The 27,212-nt window shown below is 39.3% G+C and overlaps 1 protein-coding gene across 3 annotated transcripts in view; it reads left to right on the top strand.

Moving 5' to 3' along the window:
* Positions 1 to 27,212, top strand: part of SOBP (sine oculis binding protein homolog) — a 134,765-nt gene that overhangs the window by 58,930 nt on the left and 48,623 nt on the right. For 2 of the 3 annotated variants that reach the window (XM_028723090.2, XM_028723089.2), the window contains exon 5: positions 16,799 to 16,894. The exons of the other annotated variant lie outside the window; for it this stretch is intronic. In XM_028723090.2, coding sequence (XP_028578923.2) covers positions 16,799 to 16,894 — 96 coding nt within the window. The remainder of the gene's footprint in view (positions 1 to 16,798; positions 16,895 to 27,212) is intronic. 3 annotated transcript variants of the gene reach the window in all.

The raw sequence follows: 27,212 nt of genomic DNA, 5'->3' as shown, positions 1-27,212 counted from the left end.
CTTCCATTGTCATGTATTATTTTTTTTACAGACTGTTATTCCTCCCAGTCTTACCTATATTTAAGATTGACAACTGATACAAATAATAGAATCAGCAAAGTCTATGTTTCAGTTATGATTCTGATATAGAAAGTGTTTGAATGTGCACATTCTCTTTCTGCCTGGCCCACATTGCAGAGAGATGCTGTTAAGAGCCATGACTGGGCCATCCACCCCTGTGTAGGCTTCTGCAGTATATACAATGTGAGTTAAGTGTGCCTGATTCACTAATACAATAGCAGATTACTTGTTAAAAATGTCATCAGTAAAGTGGCTCTAAATCTGTGAAACAAAACCTTCTTAATTAGAATGATGTTCTGCTGAAACCTGTGACCACTTTCCCTCTCCAAATAATGTGCTTATAACCAGGGAATAAATCACATTTGTTGATTAAATGTATTGGTCATGAGCTAATAAGTTGGGACTGTTTAAAATAGATTTTGTTCTCCATAGTGAACTTTTTTTTTTGCTATTGCCAGTTATTCTGTTTTGAGGCCTATCTTAGAATTATTGATGATTGCCTGAAGAAATAAAGCAGCTTCTGCAGGAGATTTTATATGCAGCCTTTAAGCACCATGAGGCAGCTCCCATTGCATAGCAATGCTGGGTGCCAGCAACAAGAACAAACTTCTAGACTTTTAAAGTCAGATGAAGATTACAAAACGCTCCTGGCCATTTGAACAAGAAGAAGCACTTAGTTACTTCAACTTTTGCTTCAATGCTTAATCTGCTACATTTTTATATCATCTGTAATTTAGTTCTCATTAGCCTTGCAGCCTCCTCTCCTGCTCCCAACCACAGAAAACATTCGCACAATTTATCTGTTAAGAAAGGAGGTGGGATACAATTTGTGCAGAACACAGAGTCGTTTTAAACAGGGCACATAACGTGTTTCACATCTTGCTTTATATTGTGCTTGTGGCCGTGAAGCCTCTTAATCAACACTGGATGTGTTGTAGAGGAAGAGGCATGTTACATGCTGGGTAGTTAGCAGGGGGTGGGATCATTAGAAGTATGCACTATACAGTACCTTCCTTTTTTATTGTCGCACGCCACTCCAATCTCCAAATGCTGTGAGGTTGCTTACCCAAGGTTCAGTTTCTTTGGAATGAGGGACAACAGAGACTGTGGTGCCTTTATGATATATGGTTTATTTACTCATATACACAACTTCAGCCTACGATGGAAGGACTTACAGCATTAATGCTCCAGAGGGTCTTGCTTCTCCCACAGTAGCAGAATTCAAACAGAAAATCAAGCATGGCTGTCATTCTCAGGCTTCTGCCTGCAGCCTGCTTTTAGCCTAGCTCTCTCTCACACACTGACTGTTTTCCTTCTCACTACCAGCCAGGTGAGGGATGGGGCCCACCCATTTGCCCTCTGGCACAAAGCCACTTCCTGTCTTATACGAACAACCCCTACTTAAGGGACGTTATGGCCCTTGCCTGTCTCATTCCGCAATGAAATCATTCATTAGATTTTAGATCCTTTGCAATTAGAAGGAACTCAGGCATCGTACAGCCTAACCCCATCCTCCAAGCTCTTCTGTTTGCCTTTCCTTGCCTCAGAGAAACACACACGCACATGAGAGAGAGAGAGAGAGAGAGAGAGAGAGAGAGAGAGAGAGAGAGAATGTGTGAGACTGAGTGTCAGGCATGAAGTTGAGAATTTACCAAGAAGCAAGAAGGGTTGGTGCCTGCAATGCGTGAGCAAAGATAATGTTTCCCTTTCAGCTTGCTGACTCTGTCAGACACAGGGCGTGCTCAAACTTTGACTGACAGACCCAAGCTGAGCAGTTACTGGGCACACAAAGCCTTCTCCAATCTGTTGTATCCCTTTCAGATGTGGGTAAAAGAGTTGTGTGCCATGGAGGAAGGAGAGGAAGATTAGGTAAGAGTGGAACACTGTACAATATATGCCAAAGGCTGCACTTCTTGTGCTCCCCTTCCACTGGCCACCTAGATATAGCACCCCCCCACACACAAAATTAGTTAGCGGCAAAGAATTAGGGCTTAATAGTCCCTTGTTTCAGCTCCCCACTCCTCCATGAGGTTCACTGAATCAGCTCCATACTCACCAATGGGATTCCCCTTCACTTCCTGCTCATCCTGGCATTGCAACCTTAAGGATTTTTACACCTCTGCTGCCCAAACATCTCAGAATCCCTTGATTCTGAAGAAGGAAGGACCTGAAGGGGCTGCATCATGGGGGAAAAAAAAGAAAGAAATAGCCGCAAGTTGAAGCCTGACAGCTGGTGGCGGGGGGAGGGCTAGAAGAAAAACTCACACACAGGGAGTTTTGTGCTGTTAGCACCAGCAGAGTAAATATGAATGCAGAAGGAGCATATTAGAGTTTCCCAGCCATGGAACCCAAGGAGGAACTCCTTAGGCAAGGAGCCCAAGGGAAAGGAATTTCACATACCAATTGGAACTTATGGGATGAATATTTGGCTATAGGCCACTAGTGTCATTTGATGTGAGATATGCAGGTCCTGCCCCATATTGCACAACAGGATAGAGTTAGGATACAGATAGTCCCTGCAGGGTTTGTTACATTTCGTCAGACTCTGGAAGTCCATAACTCATAGTGTTTCAGAAGTGGTGTATGTGTGTGCATGCTGAACTCCAGAACAGACTACTGTAAGCATTGTCTGTTGGATCGCTTTTGAAGACTTTCCAGAAACTCCAATTATTTTAGAGTAGAGGCTGTTGATGAAGGCTGGGTGATGGAAACATAATCTTGCCAGTGCCTAAACTATTGCACTGGCTCCCAATGTATTTCCTGGTACAATTCACTTGTCTTTAAAGTTCTAAGGTTTTGAGCTTGGTCATCTGAAAGATCAATCACCTGCTGTTTACTGAAGAGATGTAAGCCTTTCTCTGAGTTTGACCTTTTAATTTGTCATACTTTTGTACTTTTCATTTTCTACTGTACAGTTTTCGGCTGTCTCCTACTTTTACCATTGATTTTCCTTTCAATCTTTTATTATCTCATTTGCGAGCTGACTTCAAAACATTTATACTGAATGGCGTCATAGAAATAGTTTAAATAAATAACATATTAGTGACACTGGCATTTCATAGTATACAGAAATAATGAGGAGGAAGATTTACAGGAGGTGAAGTGAGAAGAGACAAAGTTGTGTTGACATTTCAGCTAAAAGAGGCAGAAAATGATGCCAAAGCATAGTGAACTCAAAAGTTTAGGAACACTTAGGGTAAGAAAATATAGGTATGTACTGGTGTTACAGATGTGTCAGTGCTTTATTTATTTATTTTTGAACAGTCATTGAAAAGTTAAGACTTTTGCATTGCGTTTTCCTGACAACAATACCGTATATAATTTCAATATCACAATAAATGTAAATGAATGTCAACAGATATTATCATTTGTTAATGTTCCTTGTGAACTACAGTAACCAATAAAGCTTTCAGAGTGTGAAGAGTTAGAGAGATCACTTCAAAAATAAATTGACTTCAAAGAGAATTATAGGGAGTACATTTCTCAAGCCCGCATTTCAAAGGACAGGCTTAAAGGTGAAGTCAGTATGAATTGCTTGGGAAGCTCATTGGATTTCCTGCATGTTGACAAGTTTGAGCAATGAGTATATATCTCTGTGTGTATTTGAAAGCATACAATACATCTGGCTCAAAGTGAATGATACATAAAAAGTTAAAATGTTTAAATAAAACATAAAGGTAAAGGACCCCTGGACAGTTAAGTCCAGTTGAATTTGACTATGGGATGCGGTGCTCATCTCTGCTTTCAGGCCAAGGGAGCCGGCGTTTGTCCGTAGTCAGCTTTTCGGGTCATGTGGCCAGCATGACTAAACTGCTTCTGGCACATGGAAATGCCATTTACCTTCCCACCACAGCGGTACCTATTTATCTATTCACACTGGTATGCTTTTGAACTGCTAACTTGGCAGGAGCTGGGACAAAGCAACGGGAGCTTTATCCCGTCGCACGGATTTGAACTGCTGACCTTACGATTGGCAAGCCTCAAGAGGCTCGGTGGTTTAGACCACACCATAACCCACGTCCCTGTTTTAATAAAAACAATGCTAGGAATTATTTGGGAGTTATCATGAAAGAAGGCAGCACATCCAATCAGTATGGTTGTTGGAACCAGCCCAGATTTTCCCAGTAGTTTTGGGGGCACCTCACAGAACTCCCTGGAAAACCTAGAGCCAGAGAGCTTCATAACAGAGCCCCTTCTCTGCATATCCTTAGAGCTATCTGAAGGGGCACAGCAGGGTTTGTGGTACAACTGATTCCTGAATCATATCAAACTCTTTTTAATTTGTTGCAGGACAGGGTGGCTGGTAATAGATATTGTAGAACATTTCCCTCCCTTCCCCCGCATTTGACATTTGTTTTGAGGTTTTTTGGTCCTATCCCTCAGGCATTTTTTGACTCCACATCTTGGCTTGTAGTCAGGTGCAAGTTTCTCACTTATCTTTCCCTCCTGCAATTCAGGGTTATCAGGGACCTATTGCACATGCCCACTCTCTCAGATCGGCACTCTCTTGGTTGGTAACCAGCAAGCATATTTTGCACATAAAGCCAGAGTTACAACAGGTCAGAATTATAACAGCTATCTTCTGTTGTGACAGCATTTGGCCTATTGTGGACTGCTAATTTTCTGTAAATTTACAGAAAGTTTCATTAAAAAAAAAAAAAGATCTGACCAAGTCTCTGGGATGCTGTTAAATGTGTTAAATTGTGCCCAAACAGAACTTGGAAGTTTTTGTGTATTGCTATGGTGGAGTGTGCAGAAATGAAGCGTGTATATAAAACTGGTTCATGCTATAATGAAGAAAAGAACATTGGAAAAATAGCCACCTTGAGTCTAACAGGCCATCCTCTCAGTCCATGTTCTTCTTTTTAAAAAAGTAAGAGCCAAAGAAAAAACAGACCCATGTCATTGTTACGTGCTTATAACCAAAGTAGATGACAATACAGTGGTACCTCAGGTTAAGTACTTAATTCGTTCTGGAGGTCCGTACTTAACCTGAAACTGTTCTTAACCTGAAGCACCACTTTAGCTAATGGGGCCTCCTGCTGCTGCTGTGCCGCCGGAGCACGATTTCTGTTCTCATCCTGAAGCAAAGTTCTTAACCTGAAGCACAATTTTTGGGTTAGCAGAGTCTGTAACCTGAAGCGTATGTAACCTGAAGCGTATGTAACCCGAGGTACCCCTGTATTGAGATAATATATAACACTAATTTACAGTTCAGCTGTCTCAGTTAGTAATACTTTTAATCAGATTTCACTTTTCACCTCCTTTAACAACCACCTCTATCCTTCCTACTATTATAGTCATTCATCATCCCCAGTAAGATTAATAGAGAAAAATTAAATTGTAGAGAATGCTGTTTTCACACACACACACACACACACACACACACACACACACACACACACTTCATACAAAACCACCACCATGTTCAATTGTAATTTATAAGGAGGGCTAGTGTCATATCTGTATAACTGAATATAATTAAAACATTTTCTGCTCTTTGAAAGACCTGAGGGAAATACCGAAAAATAACTAGTATACCTCCCTCTCCACCCTCTTCTTGCGCCTGGACTCATAAGCATTGTATGCCTACACCCACAATGGGAGTTTAAATAAGGTTAAACTTCAAATTTCAAATGGGTTATTTTTTTATTTAAAAAATGAAACTTAAATATGAAGACTTATTGATATCCTTGGTATTGATCTTCTGTGGTTCCCTTTACTTGTGGCAAAAAGAATGAGTTGCTGCAATGCAAATGTGGGCAAACTCATGAGGGAGTAATTTCTTTTGAGGATACCTTGATAAAGGCCAATGAAAAGAGTTCATTAAGCCATACCTAAAGTCTAATGGATTATTTTTACATGGGGAAATTTAACAAATTCAAATATTTGTGGCTGAGTAAGACCATGGTGGGTTTTACTCTTACTCGTTTGGATCAGTTACAGTGATGCATTCGAATGATAAGCTCCAAATTTCTGTATCCAGTGCTGGAATCTCCTTCTCTCTCTCTAGCTGTTCTGAGCATGTCGGCTGCTCTTCACCTTCCTGAGTTTTAAGAGGCTCACTGAACAGCTCCCTCCCTCCCCTCGCTATGTATGATTTTCATTTCTACCATGGAGTAATGTTAAGTGATGAAATGTATTAAAAGATAGATTGAAGTGACTTGACAGTGAAGCATAGAGAACGGCATTTTCCCCAAAGGTGGGGGCTTTCCTATTATAAATTAAATGAGACATGTAAACAAAGAGGGTGATGGGCAGATACGGTTGACTGTTTTATTGCTTTCTACCCTGCACACAGATTAAATCTATGTCATGTGACAATTTGTATTTTAAAAATATATATATTTCTATTACATTATCATTTATATACTTTATTAAGATATAGCACAGCATTTTTAAGAAGCATTTTATAATGCTATATAAAAATATCAGAAAGTTGACATTAAATAAAAATACTATAGATCTGCAGGATTTGAAGATGTGCAGACAATCCTCTACATGTTTGCTTCAAATTAAGCCCTACAGTCTTCAATGGAATTCTGTACCATGTAAGTGTGTGTGTGTGTGTGTGTGTGTGTGTGCACGCATGTGCTTTTTAACTGAGGATGGTCCTTTGTTTGATGGCTTGTCAGAGGTCAACCCAGACAGGATCCCCAAGGAGAGCTGGCTTCAGGCATGAGTCCTGTTAGCAGACTATCTTTGTGTTCCAAAGATGTCTGCAAACATGACATGAAGGCTGGCAACATTAACCCCGCCATATGAGAATCCCTTGCAGATGACCACAGTGCCTGGAGACAGTCAGTCAGTTCATGTATCCATAGTAGTGACCAGAGGAGAAATGACCGCTGGGAGTGCAAAGGGAAGAATCACAACCGGATGCCTTCATCTGCCCCAGCTGCAACAAAACATGTCTCTCCCATACCTGTCTCAACAGTCACAGCAGGAGCTGTAACTCTTCGATGATTTGACTTTACCCCTCCCAACTCTATAATTCTATGATTGTATGAACTGGAAGTTGCCCATCGACAGTTAGTTCCTGGGCATCGGATTGAGCAGGCACACAGACCTGCCCAGGTCTTCCACACTATAGTACAATGCATTCTATTTCTAGTTAGATTGTTGTAATTATTTCTGAATTTGCATATAAATTAGCAAATGCAAATTTTATGCAAATTAGTTTCTTCTGTCAACCTTTTTTTAAAATGATCATGGAATCATAAGAGTTGGAAGGGACCCTGAGGATCATCTAGTTCAACTCCCTGCCATGCAGGAATATGCAGCTGTCCCTTACACGGATTGAAACTGCAGCATGTATGGTGTGTAAGTTGCCACCCTATGAAAGGTGGAAGGGTGTGCATGTTAGAAAGAGAAAGAATGGATGTGCAGGAGAATGAATGAATATCTGCTATGTGTATATTAAGTGTGAAAATAGCTGTGTGAAGGTATTATGTGTCGATATGTATGAGCGTACGAGTGAAACAGAGACATATCCACTTATTTTGCATTGACTCCCTTTTTTGCATTGGTTCTCCCACTGCTCTTATCAGGCCCTCAGAAGGTTCGCCATAAGGGAATGTAATCTCTGGGCTAAAAATGGCTCACGACCCCTGGTCTATAGGGAGTGTAGCCTTAGTTTTTCAGAGAACTGCTTGAGCACTTATTTCTATTCAGTGAGCTGTCAGGGTGGGATGCAACATGGTCCTAAAAAAAGACGGCAATAGCAATAGAATGCCTATTTATTTCTCAACAGAGAAAGGATAACAGCCATATTAACCTAGAGTTTAGTTAATATTACCATGTTAGAGCAGTCATTCTTTTTAAAGCTTAACAGTGAGGTGTCAGGGGATCAAAGCCATTGTGCAAACCACAGATTAAGAATTGTAATAGAAAAATGTATTTCTTTCTCTCATCTCTATATATATTAAAAAGAAACATTCATTGGAATATTTGAGTACAGCCATGAGTATTTGCACCTGTCCACCATTTCATATGTTACCATTTCTAAAAGGCATTTAATCCATTCTGTAGTCTGGCTGCAAAAACCAAACCAAACCTGGGATAGTTCAGTTAGTGGAGCATGAGATTTTTAATGTCAGGGTCGTGGTGGGTTCAAGCCCTACATTGGACAAAGATTGCTGCATGCAGGGCGTAGGACTAGGTGACCCTCATGGTCCCTACCAATTCTGCAATTTGATGATTCTATGAAAAAACAAAACAAAACAGGTTTGTGCTACTCTTCATAACTGATTACATCATTATTTCCTACATGACAATACTTTTCTTTACAGAAAAGTTGATCTAAGAGGTTGCATGCAAGTACAAATACATTTTTCTGGGCTTATTGGTTAAAGAGACATATAAAGAGAGGCAGAAGTTTTAAAATTAAGGTGAGAACTCACTCACCTTAACTATTCATGTACGCAACGACCGCCGCTAGAATCTTAGTGGCTCAGAAATGGAAATCCCAAGAAATCTCAACTTTAATGGAGTGGCAGACAAAAACGTTTGAATACATAGAATTGGTGAAATTGACCTATAAGATTTGGAACCAAAAAGAAGCAAAGTTCGAAAAGGATTGGCGTAAATTTGTTGAATATATACGGAGTAATTGTAAGAATTTAAAAACTGTAGCAGGATTAATGTAAATCTTGTGATGTGGATGGAGTGTAAATAAGAAACTGTAAGAAAAGATTTGAGACATGAAAATCATGAAGGGATGGAAGGAAGTCCAGGCGCAATAAGGCATAAATAAGAAGACATACAAATTTTTGTATTTGTGTTTGTTTTATTTGTTGTTGTTACAAAAAAAGCAGTAAAAAGTATTGGGGAAAAAAAATAAAATTAAGGTGAGAACTCACCCAAATCCAGGAGTTTTGGAATCCATGGCTGCCATTGAATGCTCTTGAGAGGGATCTTAGTACTTCAGGTTCTGCAGTTTTCATTTTGACAGTTGTTATCAAATTACAGTAACAAGAATTGTGGCCTAATAAGCTTGAGTTAATCTCAAAGACATTGATTCACTTCACAGCTCAGTAACTGCATCAAACAGTGTGTAAACATGTTCAAGTCAGGGTTTTTCTCTCTGTTAAATTAAATAACATAAAATATATTCTGACTATGTATAAAAGGAGAACCGGTTCAATATAAATTCTCACCTATCTAATATATGAAGGGTAAAAATCCTGAAAAACAGTAGTTCAAAAAATGGTTTCTCTTGTTCATTGTCATCATTTCAGAGTTTCAAAGCATTCCTGATGCAGTGAAAGACAGGAACCTGATTTATTAGTTTTGAATCACATTAATTCTTATAGCCCATTCTTACAATGAGACCTGAAGGTTAATCCTCAAAACCAGGCTAAGGACCACCTCTTCCCTGGAGGTTTGCCAGGAAATGCAATAACTTTATGAGACAGAAGGATTATTGGTAGATAATTAGGTGCATCATTATATTGAGTTTCTAAATTGGTTTTATTATTTAAAAAAATGCACACAGGCACACGCACAGAAAACGCAGAGCTGCTCAAGAGACCTAAAATCATGTCCATGTAGCACTTTTTGGGGAGCAAAGCAAACTGCTGGCCAAATGTATGGCTGCATAGCGAAAGGGAAAGAATAGGAGCATAGTTTGACAGTGCGCAATTATACACCCAATATATACCGACACTGAAAGCGAAATGCTACATAGAAATGTGAAAAGTTAAGTGGCATAGAAATGTCTTAAATTAAAGCTCTTCCCCCACCCTGTATCAAGAAGCAGCATAGTTCTGCCATGTGAGAAATGGTGCTCACAATTCATATCCTAAGATCAGGTTGTAGTGGAACACGTCCCTGCACTTTTGTAATGCAGATACACCCACCCTATCGAGGAAATTACTAAATAATAAGCACCATTCTGCACATCACAGTATCCTACACCAGCAATACTGGCATGATCTCTTTGGCCAGTTGGTCAAACGTTATCCTAGATATCCATAAAATTAAGCAGAATGAATATCATCTCACTCCCCTTGAGACTAACATGAAGAGCCAGACTACTTCTGGGTCCCATCACCCAGTTTGTTATTCAGCTGGTCACCATAGCTGTCAACTTTTCCCTTTTTTAAAGGGAAATTCCCTTGTTCCGAATAGGATTCCTCGCAAGAAAAGGGAAAAATTGACAGCTATGCTGGTCACCTATCAGTGCAACAGTGACTGTAGCAATGGTCCAGCTACCAAGGCAGGTCATCAACTGGATGCCTGTATAAAGTTATGTGTGGCAAGGAACTCCCTTTCCAAGAAGAGGAAGGAGTTTGTGGCTCTGAACTAGTTGCATCCTCCATGAAGTACACTGCATCAAATCTGGACTACATTTACTACCCAGTCTTTTCTTCAATTCCATTGACTGTTGAAATGATCATATCAAGAATAGCTGTAAAGACAATTTTACCAGTAGCCATGAGATGAGAGTGGGACTTTGGGTAAGGTGATGGGGTGGGTTAGGGATGGGTTACTCTCTCCCACATACTTAAAGATAGCATTGTACCTTTTTATACACCTGCATGAGTATACTTTGCTTGGCAGCTAGCAGTTTGTTGTGAGGAATACCTATGTTTTCCTTAAGGGCAAGGCTAGATAGGTGCAAACGGCACAAAAGAAAGCTCTTTATGTGGCTGATTACACATTTTTACTTCAGTTTTTGTTGCACTGTCTTAGGCACTGTGAGTACATTAGTAGAGGCATCTTGTGGAATTATTGCAAGGGGATCAACTAGCATCATGCTGGGGCATGGACTGCATATTTCTTCATGGTGTAATTTTGCTCCAGAATTCTCCTTATCTACATTTTCATGCTATCCTTGAACGTAATCACTAACATCACTCTCTCCCAGCAAATCGTCCTTCTCTTGAACAATAACCTGCGTTATCACTGCATACTGCTCAATGCTCCCCATCAGCTTCTGCTCCAGGATATTCACCCACTTTAGCAAAGTAACCATATTCTCGTCTAGATAGAGGTTCTGTGCTAATCCTTTGAATTATATGAAACGAGCACCTTCTCAGATTTGTTAAAGGTGCATACACAGTAAAGACGGAATAGAGTAGGTGTTATTAAGGTAGGGGAAATGAAGAGTGGTAGGGGAATTATAAGATGAATAGTAGATAGAGTTATTTTGGGAACAGATATGGTAGCTTTCATTCAAGCACACTCCACACACCCATTCAAAACAGTGTGAGTAAAAGTATCCTCCATTCCATTAAAAAAAATGGGCAAGGCGTATTTACTGTTCTCCCTATATTTTCCAGATTCATGATTCGTAGTTCTTGCATTACATGAGGATATTATATGGGCATTTTGGGGCTATGTATAAGCATCTAGAAACATTTTACTCTGCACCCCCATTGCATTACTCCTGTCCCTAAGTGATGTAGGCAATTGTGATTAAAGCACATTTGGTTATCACTGTACACTTTTCTATTGTACACTGCTGCTTTCCTGTTCATCCCATTATAGATGTTAGCTAGACATAAAGGAGAGCGGTCCCATTACATTTTCCTCACCTTGCAGTGCAGCAGCTGTGAAACGAAGCTGACTGCCTTGTGACGGAGGGCTTGTTGTTGCCAGGCAGAGTTAGGAGCAATGTCTTCTTTGGGAAAAGCACCAGTGAGAGCAGCCTATCTTCTGAAGCAGCTTCATTATCCAGCTGCTCTCGCTTCACAGCTCTGTAGATTGCTGAATAAATTGGGCAGGGTAGCTGAAGTAACCATGATTCAAGGTTCATATGCAACACCAAGCCGTAATTAAAACAAACTCAGGTTCATAAGTCAACAGCAAACTGTGGCTTTATATTGTGGTTTTCTGGAAATTAACAAGCCAAATTTACTTGCTGGGCAGGGCTCAGATGATCAAACAAACCATGGTTTAATGTGTTTACATGCAAACAAGGCTATTTTGTCCAACTATGGAATACAAGACATTAATTGGGTTTTTCTAGGTAAAGGTGACAGAATTAGGAAACACTGAACGTCATCTATTCTGTCTCCATCCCTGAAGCCAAAATGATCCAGTTACAGGTTCTGCCTAAAGGTCTTTCTAATCCAACGTTGGTATTAGAAAATAAAGTCAATAGGCTATCTCTTGATAGCTGCTATCAACTACACAAAGGGAAACATCATTAAATTATAACAGTGTAGAACTCTTCCCAAATCATCTAAGGAAGATGGAGCAAGTAGAGGATCAGTCACTGCAACAAATCCAAAATGGATCAACGAAGAGCCAGTGACCCATCTGGTTCAACATCTTGTTCTCACAGTGGTCAACCAGATGCCTGTGAGAAGCCCACAAGCAGGACCCGAGGGCAACAGCACTCCCTGCCTGTTGTTTGAAGCATCCAACCCACCTATGCCTTAGCTGCTCAGAGAAGCATTGCTCTCAGGAAGGTTTTATTTAGCTGCAATGATTCAACTCCATATAGCAGAGGCCGTATGTTACACCTGCCAACTCCATTCACTTTTCTTCATGCTATCATTCTCATTCCCTTTAGTTAGAGTTGACAGAGTCAGGGCCAAACTAGACATGACATTTGTTATTTGGTTTTCCCTCGCATGGCTGATTTTTCTTTAACAAACAGCTGGGGGGACCCAAAACAAAATGGGACCTTGGTATGGGGAAAGCTCAGGACTCCTGCCATGGCTAGCCAAGTTGCAGGGAACCAGGCAGAGGGCCTTCTCGGTAGTGGCGCCCTCCCTGTGGAATGCCCTCCCACCAGATGTCAAAGAGAACAACAACTACCAGACTTTTAGAAGACAACTGAAGACAGCCCTGTTTAGGGAGGCTTTTAATGTTTGATGTAGTACAGTATTTTAATATTTTTTTTGGAAGCCGCCCAGAGTGGCTGGGGAAGCCCAGCCAGATGAGCAGGGTATAAATAATAAATTATTATTATTATTATTATTATTATTATTATTATTATTATTATTATTGAAAAATATCAGCCATGCAAGGGAAAACCAAATAACAAATGCCATGTATAGTTTAGTCCCCAGGCAAATAAATGCCAATGTGTGTGCAAATCAACCACCAATGGGGGATTCCCTCCTAATTAAAATGATAGCTTCAGAGGAGATATTTTCTGGAGAATTTCAGCAGGGAATTCCCCCTCCATGTCTGCTCTGATCCCATTCATTGTCAGCGCCCCCCCCCCCCCAGCTGATGCAGATCGCTTCTTTAAAAATCTGCAATCAAATGCAGTGTCACATTTAGCTACACATCTGGCTTGTCCCTCAGTGTAATAGAAGGAGGGAACCAATGAGATCAACTGCACATATAGAAAAAAATTAAAATAAGTGAAAAGAGATGATGGGGAATGCAAGAGGTCTCAGGAAGATGATAAGCCATATATGTACGGATTATGGATAACTGAAGCCAGCACAGAAAGTAAGAGGACAGCCTGCACAGAGACCGAACAGGGCCTCAATGTTTCTCCTTTTTAGTCCTAAGCCTAATAAGATCTAGCCCAGCAGGACCAAAAGTAGGTGATCAGCCTGATTAGCTCTGTTGGTTAGAGTATGGCGCTGATAATGCCAAGGTTGCAAGTTCAATCCCCGTATGGGACGGCTGAATATTCCTGCATTGCAGAGGGTTGGACTAGATGATCCTCAAGGTCCCTTCCAAATCTACAACTCTATGATTCTTCTAAGACAAGACTGGACTATGAAAGCAACTGTGGACATACTTCCAGAATGGAACCATGCATTTCCCATCCCACTTTTACATAGGAGTCCACACTAGGATTCTCCCTTTTATGTTAATATTGAAAGGACAGGGGTCCTCTTGAACTCTAGCTTTCATGTAAATTTATCTGATTTTCAAATGTAAAAACAGCAAGCCAGAAAGAAGGGGAAAACTGAGGTTAAACTCTCTTTTCTTTTAGACTAATACTGAAGCTCATCCCTCCAGTGAAATGGCCTGCTACTCTGAGGGTTCATCTCTGGAGTCCTTTTAAACTGAGGTTCTTTAGGTTGGTTAGTCAAACAAACAAACAAACAAACAAACAAACAAACAAACAGGCCTTGTATCTGTGACAGAAACTCCAACAGAATACATTATATGAGAATTTTGAAGTCACACCTCTATCAGTTCTAGGTTTAATGACAATTATTTTCAAATAAATATGCTTAGGCTAACAGCCTGATGCATAATCTGCATCTGTTTCAAAAATTGAGGCAAAGGTACAAGATACCTTGCTATAATGAAGTATCTGTAGTCTCCATAGTGAAAAGGTGAAAAGGTGCTTGTAGGCAATGCAGTTCAATTATTTCAAACACATATTTCAGAAAGGGGAAAGAGCCTGGGGTGAGCAGGAGGGCTGATATGGGATGTTAGTTTGGCTCTGGAAATTGTTGAAACATGCTGCCTGCTACTGGGGAGCTGTCCTTGGTGCTGTGGGTGTTATCTCTTGATACTTGCTTTCTGAGGTCCTCATGTAGATGTTCCCTGCTTATTGGATTGACTGACATTGCTCTGTGCCTCTTGGTATCCTGTCAACTGAATTAGACCAAACTCTCACTGTAGATTCTAACTCTCCCCCCTGGTTCTCTACTGCCAAGTTTAGTCTGCTGGGTGTGCATTTTGTTTTGTTTTTTATTAAAAAAATGTATATTAGAGTAACGATCATGGCTACCACGTTTAATTTGGCCCTAAGAGATTATACCAAGGGAACAGTGTTGTGTCTAAATGTGTCAAGAGACAGAAATTATAAAAATCTTGACAAGTTCCAAATATCTGTGTTTGTTGTATCAAAAACAACAGAGTCCTGTTGTACCACTGTAGGCCATAGGATCATATGCCACAATAAATGTGTTAGCCTTTAACGTACCATAGGACTCTCTTGAGTTTACAGCTTGACTTTCCTAAATCTTGTTTGGCAAGTAATGTTCAGTGTTTAGTGCTATAATCTTAGAAGTCAGCCAGATTTATAAGACACAAGTTTATATTTGAAGTGATGAGTTTATTTTAAATGAATATTAATAGTTAAGGAGCTGAGTAGAAGTTTAGTAGTATCAGTGCAATTATCTCAATTTACCTTCCCAACCTTTACATTGGGCGCAGTAATCCTCCAGTTTTTGCTGCTAACCAGGGACAGCAAAAGGAAGGGACTATCTAAGCACCTGGCAGACTGAAGATATGCCTGGTGAGCTGTGTTAAGCTTGGTGGCTCACAAATTGGCAAATTGTGAAATTTGCCAAGCTTTCATACTCTAGACACTACTGTGACCTTCTGCAGCCTGAAGTAGTCTCTTTCGGGTCTACAAATAGGGAGAGACAGCTTTTCTGAAGGCAAGAAACAAGACACAAAATGCATAAGGTGCAAATATCTCTTACAAATGACAACACTAACAAAAATTAAAAGCTCTGAAATGACACATGAAAATAGACAGTTCACACTACATTAAGGAGGAGGAATGTCTAAGTGCTGTCATAGATACGTGTTAGATTTTTGCCTCTCACACACACTTGATCTATATATCACACCAGGTAATTCTCCTTTACTGTATTATTATTATTATTTAACAACAGACACAGATTTAATCTTATAACAGAAGATAGAACTACCTGCTGCTTGCTGTATGGCTTTCCTGTCAGCCTCTCCCCCCCCACCCTTCCCTTCCAAGTTCACTGGGTCTTATTTAAATTAGCTGGCCTAAAGCCAGAAGCTCATCATTTTAATGCAGTGTAAAATGGAATATGCATAATTATATGCAAGCCATATGTGAGGGAGACAGCTCAGCTGTGAATTTCAGGAGGCCAAGAGAGAGGGAGAGCGAACAGTCAGGGATTAGATGAGATGAGAGTGGAACAGAGTGCAAGTGTCATCCAAATGAACGGTGTAATGAGCATGCTGCCGACACTCCTCCTTTCACCTACTTCTCCCTTTGCTTTAACTCTAAACCAGAATATGTTGTAGATCAGAAATAAAATGCTGCATGCAAGTAGTATAGTTGCTAATGGATTGCATTAATGTCTCCATTTAAACTTAAGCTTCCTTAATTAGCAGTGTAGATCAAAACAACCCATAACTTTTAATGCATCTTCTTAAATTAAATATTTTAAACATATTTCATTGCCCTCGCATAATGACTACTCAATTCAGAACTTTACTTAAAGAATCGGGGGAAATCAATTTAATAGCATTAATGTGTAAATCATGAATTTGAAAACCATTTTTGAAGGGAATGACCTTGTTACTTTAAAAAAAATGGAAATGGAAGCATATTATTGGTTGAATATTTTTAAAGGTTAAAAAAAAGCTTATAGCATATATGTAATTTAAATATATAATCCTTAAAAAGGAACAAAGTAAACAAACCCTAGCAGAGCAATCCTATACATGTCTGCTCAGAAGTAAGCTCCATTGAGTTTAATGGTGCTTACTCCCAGGTAAGTGTGCATAGGATTGCAGCATTTAAAAACTCAAAACAGCCAGCTGAAATACTTCATTTTGGGGCTTGTCTCTTTGTTGATTTTAACTCTTACACCAAAATCTATTTGCATGTCTTTTTTAAAAAAAAGAAATGGTGTAAAGAGCACTCCAAGTTCTAATATCTAACCGGTGTATTGCATATTTAAGCAAACTTCTTAATATTGTTGTATTTTGGAATTCCCGCTTGTTTTAATGATCTGAGCTGTTATGCATTTAGCTTATTTTTTTTCTTCCATTATTTGTAAGTCCCTAAATAGGCCATTATATTTCCCTTCAGGCTAGAGATGAAGATGGACATGGTGAAAATTTCCCCCAGCAGCACTATGCTAAGGAAACTCCAAGACTTGCCTTCAAGAATAACTGCGAACTACTTGTAAGAATAACATACTTACAACAAGTCTAGATTGTTACTTTAGCACAGTGAAAACAGTTTTTGAAAAGCTTTTGTTCATGATTACATAACATAATGAAGTATTACAGTTTTTTTAAATAAAAAATAACCTGTACCAATTGCAAATGCTAACTCTGATATAATTGAACAATTCTGAGCTCTCAACTTGCTTGCAAATTTTTTATAATTTATTATAGAATCTGAATGGCCTTGTAATAGGAAGTTAGTGGAATCTTAAGCATGCTTACACAGAAGTAAATCCCACTGAGTTCAATGGAGCTTACTCCCCAGCAAAAGTGCTTACAAAATTGCAAACACAGTCATACGAAGTATCCCACTGGAAGTCATTTGAGGAATCACAAGTAAAACACATGTTAGAAAAAAGAGAGAGGGAGGGAGGGAGGGAGGGAGGGAGAGGGAGAGAGAGAGAGAGAGAGAGAGAGAGAGAGAGAGAGATGATACTTATATGAGAAAATCACTTCCCATTCCCCAACTCTCCCTTTTTACATTTTAGCGGTTTCATTGTTTTCAGACAACATTAAAAACAAAACACAACAAAACACTGACATGCAGTACTCCCTTTAGTATTCAACTATTTCTCTAGTTTATTTAAAAATACAGTGAGACACTTTCTCTTGTTCTCTTTGGCGAGGAATGAGTGAAATCCAGCAAAGCACTGACAAGGAGTCTGGAATGTTTACAAGACATAGGAGAGATTATATCAGCTGTGAACAGATATCTGTTCCAAGGCAGGGTTAATTTGCTGCTCATTTTAGCAATTGTAGCTAGGCAAAATTAACAGCAAATAGGAATGGCCATTATATTTCTGTTCAGTAAAGATCCTAATAGTTTTGATTTGAAAGTAAAATGAGCAATTCAAGCACTAAGTATTTCCTCTTCTGTTTACTAAAGCAAATAGAAAATGTAATACAGGGAGGTTTAAAATCCTGATGAGTATATGGCTGCTACTTCCCTTTTGTTTTTGTTTCTTCTCCATTGTATTTAAGTAAAATAGGAAATATTTTCATTTGTATGTGTGCAATGTCCAAACAAATTAAGTCTATAGCTATATTTTAAAAGGGACATTGTTTTATTTAACAGTAAGTAAAGAAAATGGAGCATCAGGAAAGATGGCATTTCACTGAGATTTTTAGATGAAATTCTATAAGGAATTCAAAATTTTCCCCATGAGATTTTGTGGTCATCTTAATTGTTTAAAAATTTAGGCTTAGATGCTGTGCTGCGGCTGAGCAGACAGAGCAAGAAACAAAATAATAATAATAATAATAATAATAATAATAATAATATATAGTATTTATATAATTCTTTTCCTATGTGCTCAAACCACTTGACATACATTATTCTCAGTAATCCTCATAACAACCTTATAAGGCAGGCCAGTTTTATTATCCCCATGTTACAGGGAATTGACTAAGGCTGAGAAATGATGGCTTGTCTAGATCCATCCAGTGAGCTCATAGCTGAGTTTTACACCGTGGACATCTCGGTCAGCTGCAATCTAACACACTTAGTAGGGAACTAGCAGTGCTATCCTATACATGTCTACTCAGAACTAAGTCCTATTGAGTTCAGTGGGGCTTATTTCCAGGGAAGTGGCTATAGGACTATAGCCTAAGAACTTCTGGTTGCAGTGGGATATACTTGTGAACAAACATGCATAAGATTGCACTGTTCTTCCTATTATTAGGAAGTTCCCCTTTATTTTGTGTTCCCCTAACTGGTCAGTTAGAAAATACGGGGCTTCTCGAGTCACAAAAGCTACAAGAGGTGTCCCAGAAACACAGATTAGTCGTATTTCTGAGACATAATGTTCACATCACCAGCCTTCATGTGCTATGTCTGAGTCTTTGTAAGCCAGCTCAGATTAGTAGTCCCATATCCATAGTGTTGCTCCTGGAATGATCCAAGGGTGTACGGTATATGTTTGAAATTGTTTCATTAAAATCAACTGTCAGTGTAGCTTGTTGACAGGCAATTTCATGGATAACAGCTGTTTAGGAATCTAGTCTTAGTTCATTCACACATAATTCAAATGTAATTGCTTGTAGCTGAGAATGTGAGTTGCCTTCATTAAAACATATTGAGTCTGCCATAGTGTCACATAAGATTAAAACTTTGTCTTAGGGTTTGTTTTACACATACAGTTAATCACTGGGTGTTGTAGTCATTGAGTAGTAACCACAAATGTGTGGAGTAAACCTTCACAGAATTCTCTGTGATCAAATTTTATGAATGACTCATGCCAGTGAAATGCTTTTATATCACCAAGGGAATTGTTTTAAGCATCAGGCCATGAATACAGGTGTAATGTCAGAAGTCACTTTATGCTGTTGTCAGATTATTTCTATTTCTGGGTAATTGGTTCATGTTTCCTAGTTGCCATTCTACTTAAATCAGATTATTATTTTGTATAGCTTCGCTGAAGTTTAAATATTTATAAAGGATGTGTTTGGGTCTCTGGATCTATTCCCATTTAAATCAGTGGAAGGCTTGTGTTGATTTCAGTGTGAGCCAAGGCATCTTCAAACAGATTACAAAATTATTTTCCTTTCATGTCAGTTTAAAGTTACATCAGCAGTGTCTGAGCCCAAAACCCTAATATAGCCCATACTGTCTCTGAAGTCAACAGAGCATACACTATGAAGGACCACATGTACAAAGAAATGCAGAACTGGACCCAACAGACAAGCATATTAAACAAATGCTTAAGTCAGTTGATGTACCTGAGTCTTAAAGTACAATACACTGATGACCTGGTTTGCACATAGTTCTATACCATGGTTTAGTGATACACTGATGAGCTTGAATGAGCCTGAGTTAAGTGTTCGGCTTGTGTGCTCCCCCCCCCCCTTCTCCCACTTGGCCAGGAAAAGTCTTTCTGCAAAGTTTAGTTTCTGGCTTAGTGGCATGTTTGATGCAAGGATGCTGGTTTAACAAGCCAGCTTCATAATTCATTGTTTGAAGATTGCTTGTTATAAAACTTACCAGGATTCATTTTCATAAATAATTGCTTGTATGAATGCAAAGCGGTAAAAGTGAAATTAAGTCCTGCTGAAGTCCTGCCCCAAGACATGTGAGAGGCAGAGAAGGGAGGCGGGGTGTACAAGCCTGACACATCACTTGGGTTCATTTGGGCTCATCCTCATAGCGTTAAAATATCTTAGGGCTTGTGCACTTGTCCCATGCCTAGAATGCACTGGTCTGGGTGTTTTTTTGCTTGCCCCACTCCTTTCCCAGGGAAAATCCACTCTTTAGTGCTAAATTGGAGCAAATGTCAATGTGGAGAAAACCCAGATTGCCATTTACTCAGACTGAGTGCTAAAGAACAGTTTTCCCTGTGGGGAAAGCATTGGAACAAGAAGTGTCTAGGGAAGTTTTTGTTTGATGTTTTATCGTGTTTTTAATATTCTTTTGAGAGCTGCCCAGAGTGGCTGGGGGGAAAAAACAAATTATTATTATTATTATTATTATTATTATTATTATTATGAATAGGCCCATAGTGTTATGTGAATGAAACCAATGAATCAAATGTCACCAGGGTTAAACATTATTATAAAGAATAGCAGAATCAGTTCATCTGAATAAGTAATTATTAAAAGCTGTTTTTCATTTTCATTTTTGCCTTTCTAGAGATATTTTAAAAGTTTTGGAAAGTGTTCACTTGTAGTTAATGTATGTGTGTGTGTGTGTGGGGGGGATTTTTCACCGTTGCTCCTTCAATTAGCCTTTGGTGATATTGGAATGCTGGTGCTATGATCCAGCTCTAGTTATGCATTGAAAAGGTATTCCTGCATGACTGCTTGCACCAAATATGAATTGGAACAGGCTTCCTCAACATCAGCCCTCCTGACGCTTTTGGCCTACAACTCCCATGATCCCTAGCTAGCAGGACCAGTGGTCAGGGATGATGGGAACTGTAGTCTCAAAACATCTGGAGGGCTAAGGTTGAGAAAGCCTGAATTGGAATGTACATTTGAATGCACATCACATTGAATTCAGTGCAGTGGAAGTGAATGGTATCCAGACACAGAGGTGGATGCTAATGTACATTTATTTGGCAGCACATTGACTTGATAACTGTGGTTCCTGTTTCAGCAAGTGAGATGCATGGGGTTTTCCAGAGCTTGATTAGAGCAGTTGCTGTTATTTATTATAGAAAAACGGTATTTTACTTACATTGCAGACATTTCAGTTCCCGTTTACAGTTTGGCTGCTCATAAGTTAAATTTAGTTAGCACAAAGATAGAGTTGATAGGGGAAAATCAGTCTCCTAACTGCTTTCTGTAGTTTTGTATCTTGTATTCTCTCCTTCTTCCCCCTATTTTTGGTTTTTTTGGACAAGTAGTTTAAAAGTAAAGGGGGGAGGGAGGGAGCAGGAATGACTGTGTCCCCGAGGAAAAGCTTAGCCAGCCATTAATGGTGGGAGACAGATGGTGATTCTTTTACAAAGCAGCAAAAAAAGTGTGAGGCTTTAAATGAAGGATAAATTGAAACTTGTTTATTCTTATGAGACTTGGGAAATCCTTGGGGTTCTTTTAGTACAATGCAGAGTCAGTTTTATAATAGTCTGTCAGAGGAAATGGGAAGCTTAGGCTCAAAAGTGCTTTCTTAGCTTTAGGGTTCAGATGCCATTTTCCAGTATGGATTGCTGCAGCCAGTGCAGTTTCTTTAGTTTGGGAAATGCTTCTGCTCTGAGGGTGCTGCCAGGATGGATTGAGGGGATGAAGCACTGATGGAAGTTGTTTGCTAGCAAACTCCCAGAAGAACCAGAGTACATTGTTAGAATGTTAATATCCTGGGTCACAGACATGCATTGAAAAGCCTTAACTCCTAAGTGCTTGGGTAGATTTCTAAGCCAAATAACCTTACTCTGTTATGAACCATGTGCTTCTCTGAGCAGAATATATATTTGGTGTGTTAGGCAGAACTTCACAACTCTCAAAAGAAAAACAGATAGCTGACGAATTGGGGGAAAGAATAAGCTGCTGTTGAACAAATTCCCTCCATGCATATGGCAGGTCTATTCATTAGGAAAACCGTGACAATTACAGTTTTGGCTGGTGAAAACATCCACAAAGAAATTCCACTATGCAGTTATGAGCCTACTTTAAAGTATTGATTTCCCACTAGAAATCCAAAATGTGCTATAACATTTAATAGAGAGCATAGGAAACTAGATACTAAACTTGGTGGTTAAGATGCTTGAATTAGTGAGGATGCGGAATTTTCCTTGTGTATAACCAGTGAATTCAGCCATTTGTAAAATTAGGTTTCCTGAAGATTAGTATAATAAAAATAGGAAACTAGTGCAGAATACAAATATTTTATAGCAAAAAGCAGGGCAATTTAGTTGCTTCAATAGCATTGAGAATTTAGTTTTGTTTGTATCTCTTTCTATTTATGTATCTATCTAGAACTTTAGAATTTTCATGAGATATAGATAATTTGCTCTTTGTTTTCAGGTAAAGAAAGCATAGTCCTTTGGAAGCTGATAATGGCACACTAATACTATGGAACAGTGATGCCACTGTTGGTTGTCAGGAAACAGAGAGGATTAAACACTGTAAGAAAAAGGGTGGACATAATGAAAAGATTAGTGAAAAGGCTACAATTCCTGCTCTGAGAAGCCCAGATTCCTGAGCCATTGCCTGAGAAATTGCAACCTCTCCAGCTTGTGTTAAATCAGAGCTTCTGTTGGGATACCCTGCTATGAATTTACAAAGGAAAGGTCTATCTTGCTTAGAATTGCTACCCAGAATATTAAATAGAGCATCTGGGTTCCGCCCGCTGCTGTTTGAGCTAGTAAAATAGCAGATGTGAAATTCTTGGTTTTTCTTTCAATTCAGTTGTTCATAGAGATAAAACAAGCATTGCATACAGATCAAGCCACTACATAATTACCTAGGTAACAGCAGAAAATGCTTTATTTTTAATATTATACCTTTTAAAGAAGGAGAGGAATTTATGGGTGATATTCCACTAACATATTCCATCAGTGCAAGGGTTTCTACTTATGCAGCAAGACTTCCCGCCTTCTCCTTTCACATGCACCCCAATATTCTCCAAAGGGTTACAGGAACACCTAGAACAGATTTATGCGGCTCGTGGTGGGAGGAAAGGGGAGAGAGCATTACATTGTGCAAACAGAAATCCTTGCACTGACAGAATGATTGCCTTAGATTCTACCCATTGTGTGTGTGTGCGCACATACATGCATACACACACTGATACAGAACTTGGCCTGTAAATATGAGAGGTCAGGTTCAATCTCTGGTTAAAAGTTCTCAGAGCATCAAGGCTGGGAGTTATTTCACGTGACGCCCTGGGAAAATAGGTTTGCTAATGTCATGCAGGTCATTCATCATTTCTGTCATTTATCAAATGGAATGATATGAAAGTTGCAAGGATCCATGACAAGAAATGGCAAAGGGCATTGGTTAAAATGTGGTTGTAACAGGTGCGCACATCATTGCTTGATGCCAGTAGGTACATTTCATTGCTGTCTCTTGACACCCTTCTCTTTTTATAAAACTTACCAATAAATATAATCTTCACCTGTTCTACTGCGTCTCCCTCCCCTGATACCCCCATGTTAGTCATTATTTCTCATATTCTCAGCCTTCCTTCACCTACCTGTCTCAGCACCATAATTTCTACATGTGAGAATATCTATATATACATTTGCACACATTGGCGCTCACTAAAGATTTGATTATTTTCAGTGAATTTCCCATGGAGAAAATTATACATCATGTGTCTGATCCTTCATTCAATTTCTTGGTTTTGCTTTTTAAGAAGGGTGTGTGTGGGGGAGAGATGCTATGCACTAAATTGGAGCATCAATGCAAAGGGAAGAGGTTTTAAGTCTTTTTCTCCCAACGTTTCCCAACTCATATCACTTTCCCAAAGCTGCTTATTAGTTCTGCAGTATGGGGAAAATATACAAACCCATTTCCCCCCCTCACCACCATGAAGAAGCTTCAGGGAGAATGAGTTATGTTATGAAAATAGGAAAAGGAAAAGAAGACCCAATTCTTTACATGTAATGAACAGGCTTACATACTAGAAGCCCTAAAATGTGTGCAGAAGTGTTATAATATTGGGAGCATAATTTGGGGACAAGGCTGTCCATGAGGGGTACAAGTCTCTCTCTCTCTCTCTCTCTCTCTCTCTCTCTCTCTCTCTCTCTCTCTCTGTCTCTCCCCCCCCCCTTTCTCTCTCTGTGTGTATGTGTGTGCTGATAAAGGCTTCAAAAGTCCTTAAGTCTATTCTGATCCTCATCCTCAACTATTTTCCTGTGCCATGATCACCATAGTTAACATAACAGCACCAATTTTATTTTCTGCAGTGGAATTACAGTCTCCATCTAGTAACATGAAGTAACTGCACACTTTTTAATGGGTCTCTGACCGTGTAATTAACAACTGATTGCACATACAACCACTAGTGCCAGATAAGGTGACACAGTGATGTGAACCATGTATATACCTCCTATTTGGGTATATGATTCCTGATGCAGAGGTGGTGGATCAAACCTTTCAAAACTGCACTGATTTTTTTGGTATCTTATAATTCCCAAGCAACACTCCTAGCATGCGCACCATTTTTGGCAAAATTACATGTAAGTTGCATACAAGTGTAGTTCACAATGAAGCACCTGCAAAGTAGAATGCAAAGGGAACAATTTTGCCTTGTAAAAATAGCAGGGGTTTCTGAATGCTTCCTCTGCTTACTGGCCTAATCACTGTAGTAGCTCCACTATCAATTTTTCAAGCTCATTCGTGGTTTCAAAGTTTATCTGGAGAAAAGTGGGAAGTGGGGGAGGACTGAGGTCTAAAAGCAGTGGGTGGAGGAAGCTTTCAGAATTCCCCTCCCAGATTTAAATCACACACACACTTTCCAGGTGTTTGGTGGTGCTTTGAATGTGAAGACATGCTTTACCCACCATTGTCTATAGATCTGGTGACATAATGTACAAAAATTAGGGCTGGTTTAGAAGCCACAACTTTGGTTGTGTTTAGATTATCCCCTGTAACAAATCACAAACGTAATTTAAAAAAAGACACATGTGTGAATGTTGCAAGTGATGTACACATGACTTTCAGGTATAATGCGGCTTCCTATGTTCCTAAAGGTGAAATGTAAGCTGTATCTATGAGGAAAAGGTTTTATAATGACTTAGAAAGGGTAGAGGTAAAGAAAAGCTCTTAGGGGAAGTTGATAAGCTGCGTGGGGCAGCACTTTCCTTTTAGGATATAGAACTAAGAAGACATAAGGTTATAGAGAAGCCAAAGTGAAGGGTAGTTAGCTGTTCTTTCAATGAAAGGTCAGGAAGTAAGTCAAGCCTGAAACTGTTCATCCGCATCATGATCCAATAGGAATCCCTGCCAACAATGTTTGGAGGAGAATGCACATGCCCATCTATCTTGCAGTGCAGGTGGTAGTACTCATCCCTCTCCACTGTTATGAGCACTGCATTCTGCACAACAGGATTGGGGCATTTGTTATCTTAAGACATGCCAACCCATTTCTGTAGGAATAATATCCATTTTGTGGCCACTGGCTAACAAAGACTCATGCATGTTTATGCATGCACTGAAATCACAGGATTTTAAATGCACTTAAATGTCTATTTGATTGCGATAAATTAATAAGATTCTCCCCCCCCCCCATTCAGACTGCAACTTTTTGGATTATTGTATTTCTGTGTAGAAGGAAGGCTTTTACATTTTATGCTCTACTAATTGCTTAAAAATTTAATGAATATCAGTTCTAATTTGATTGCTTTTTAGTACTTCATTTAAGTTATTAAAAAGTAGGAAGGACATATAATGAACAGTGGAAGCTTTAGCCTAGCATCTGCCTATATTCTCTTTTTATTTAATCAATTATAGTCCAGTGGTGTGTAATTATACATTAAGAAAGTTATTGGATATCACAGTATGATGGTCCCAGGGGGCTCATTAATATACTAATATAATACACCTGTAATGACCTGTTCTCAGATCTGCAAATTTCTCTCTTCCTCCCTCTGCTAAATGAAGATGAGAGCAGTAACCATTAAGTTTGAATCACCTGTAACAGTTAATGAGAGAGGAGAAAGGGGTCTCTGGCATCACATGTAATGAATCTGCCCTTTCGGTACTGAATGTTAAAAGAGAGCCAGATCCAAATGGAGCTGTATCTGCATTTCTGAAAAGTAAGCAATGTGTGTCTGAGGGGAGAGCCAAGGGCAGCCTCAACTGAGCATACATGTTCTTTCTTCTTTGGCTCTTCTGCATTCTGTCTCTAAAATGAGAGAAACAGACAAGTAGGAAAACCTTGTCAAATCGCATCCAGACACTATTTGCTTGGCTTGGTTCAAATCAAACCAAACTCTGGAACTGATCCCCGTACAATGGCTCTGAGTGTTTGCATAGCAACTAAGCTGTGTTTTGTTGAAGCGACTTTTTTATTATTAAAAAAAAAAATGCTAGAAAGAGCAAAATGACACAAAGGCTTTCCTTGTAGTCAATAATAGGTTCAGTGGTGCCCTCTTATTAATTCATAATGAATGAAACCAAGTAAAGACTTAATTCACCTTATCGGTTCTATTGGATTTTATATAGGTGATCCAGAGGAATAATAAGCTAGAAATTGCCCTGTGTGGCTGACATTTTTATGGCTGCAGGAGACAACTAAAGTCAATATTTTCCCTCCAACCCCACCCTAAAAACTTGTTTTGATGTATCAGAGTGCACCTCAGAAATAAAAAATCCCTCTTGTTGTCTCCCAAAGTAAAGGCTTTGATTAACTGACCAGATCCCTGAGGAATGCTAAAGTGGCAGAAGCGGGTGGAGGCTGATAAATCATACACTGATGTAACTAGATGAAGCACCTTGCTTGGGGGGAAAGAAGCCATGCTGCAGTCATATTTCTGAGATGGTTACATACATTCTCAACTTCTTGGCCTCAACAGCAAAGTATAGGAGGCAATAAATAACACTGCACCCTTGTGCTTAGGAGAGATCATTGGAAGGCGCAGCTATTTTCAACCACTGCCTCAATTCTGCTCACACAACCCAACCCTCTGATACCAAGCTACTACTCTATCCCCCATCTCACAAGGGATTGAAGCTCACTGTGGCAGGACAGGGTTGCAGTCAGTGCAGAGTTCCAGTGAAGACCTTAGAGGTCTAGTTGTCATTTGAAGCCTATCCAGACATGTAGATGTTGACATCATTTGATCTCTTTTTTAGTTTACTGCTGATTTTAATTATCTTTAAAGTTTTTAATTATT

The sequence above is a fragment of the Podarcis muralis genome, chromosome 3 (assembly GCF_964188315.1).
Source record: "Podarcis muralis chromosome 3, rPodMur119.hap1.1, whole genome shotgun sequence".
NCBI lineage: Eukaryota > Metazoa > Chordata > Lepidosauria > Squamata > Lacertidae > Podarcis > Podarcis muralis.
The sequence above is the reverse complement of the archived record's forward strand: the minus strand, read 5'-3'. Positions and strand labels throughout refer to the sequence as shown.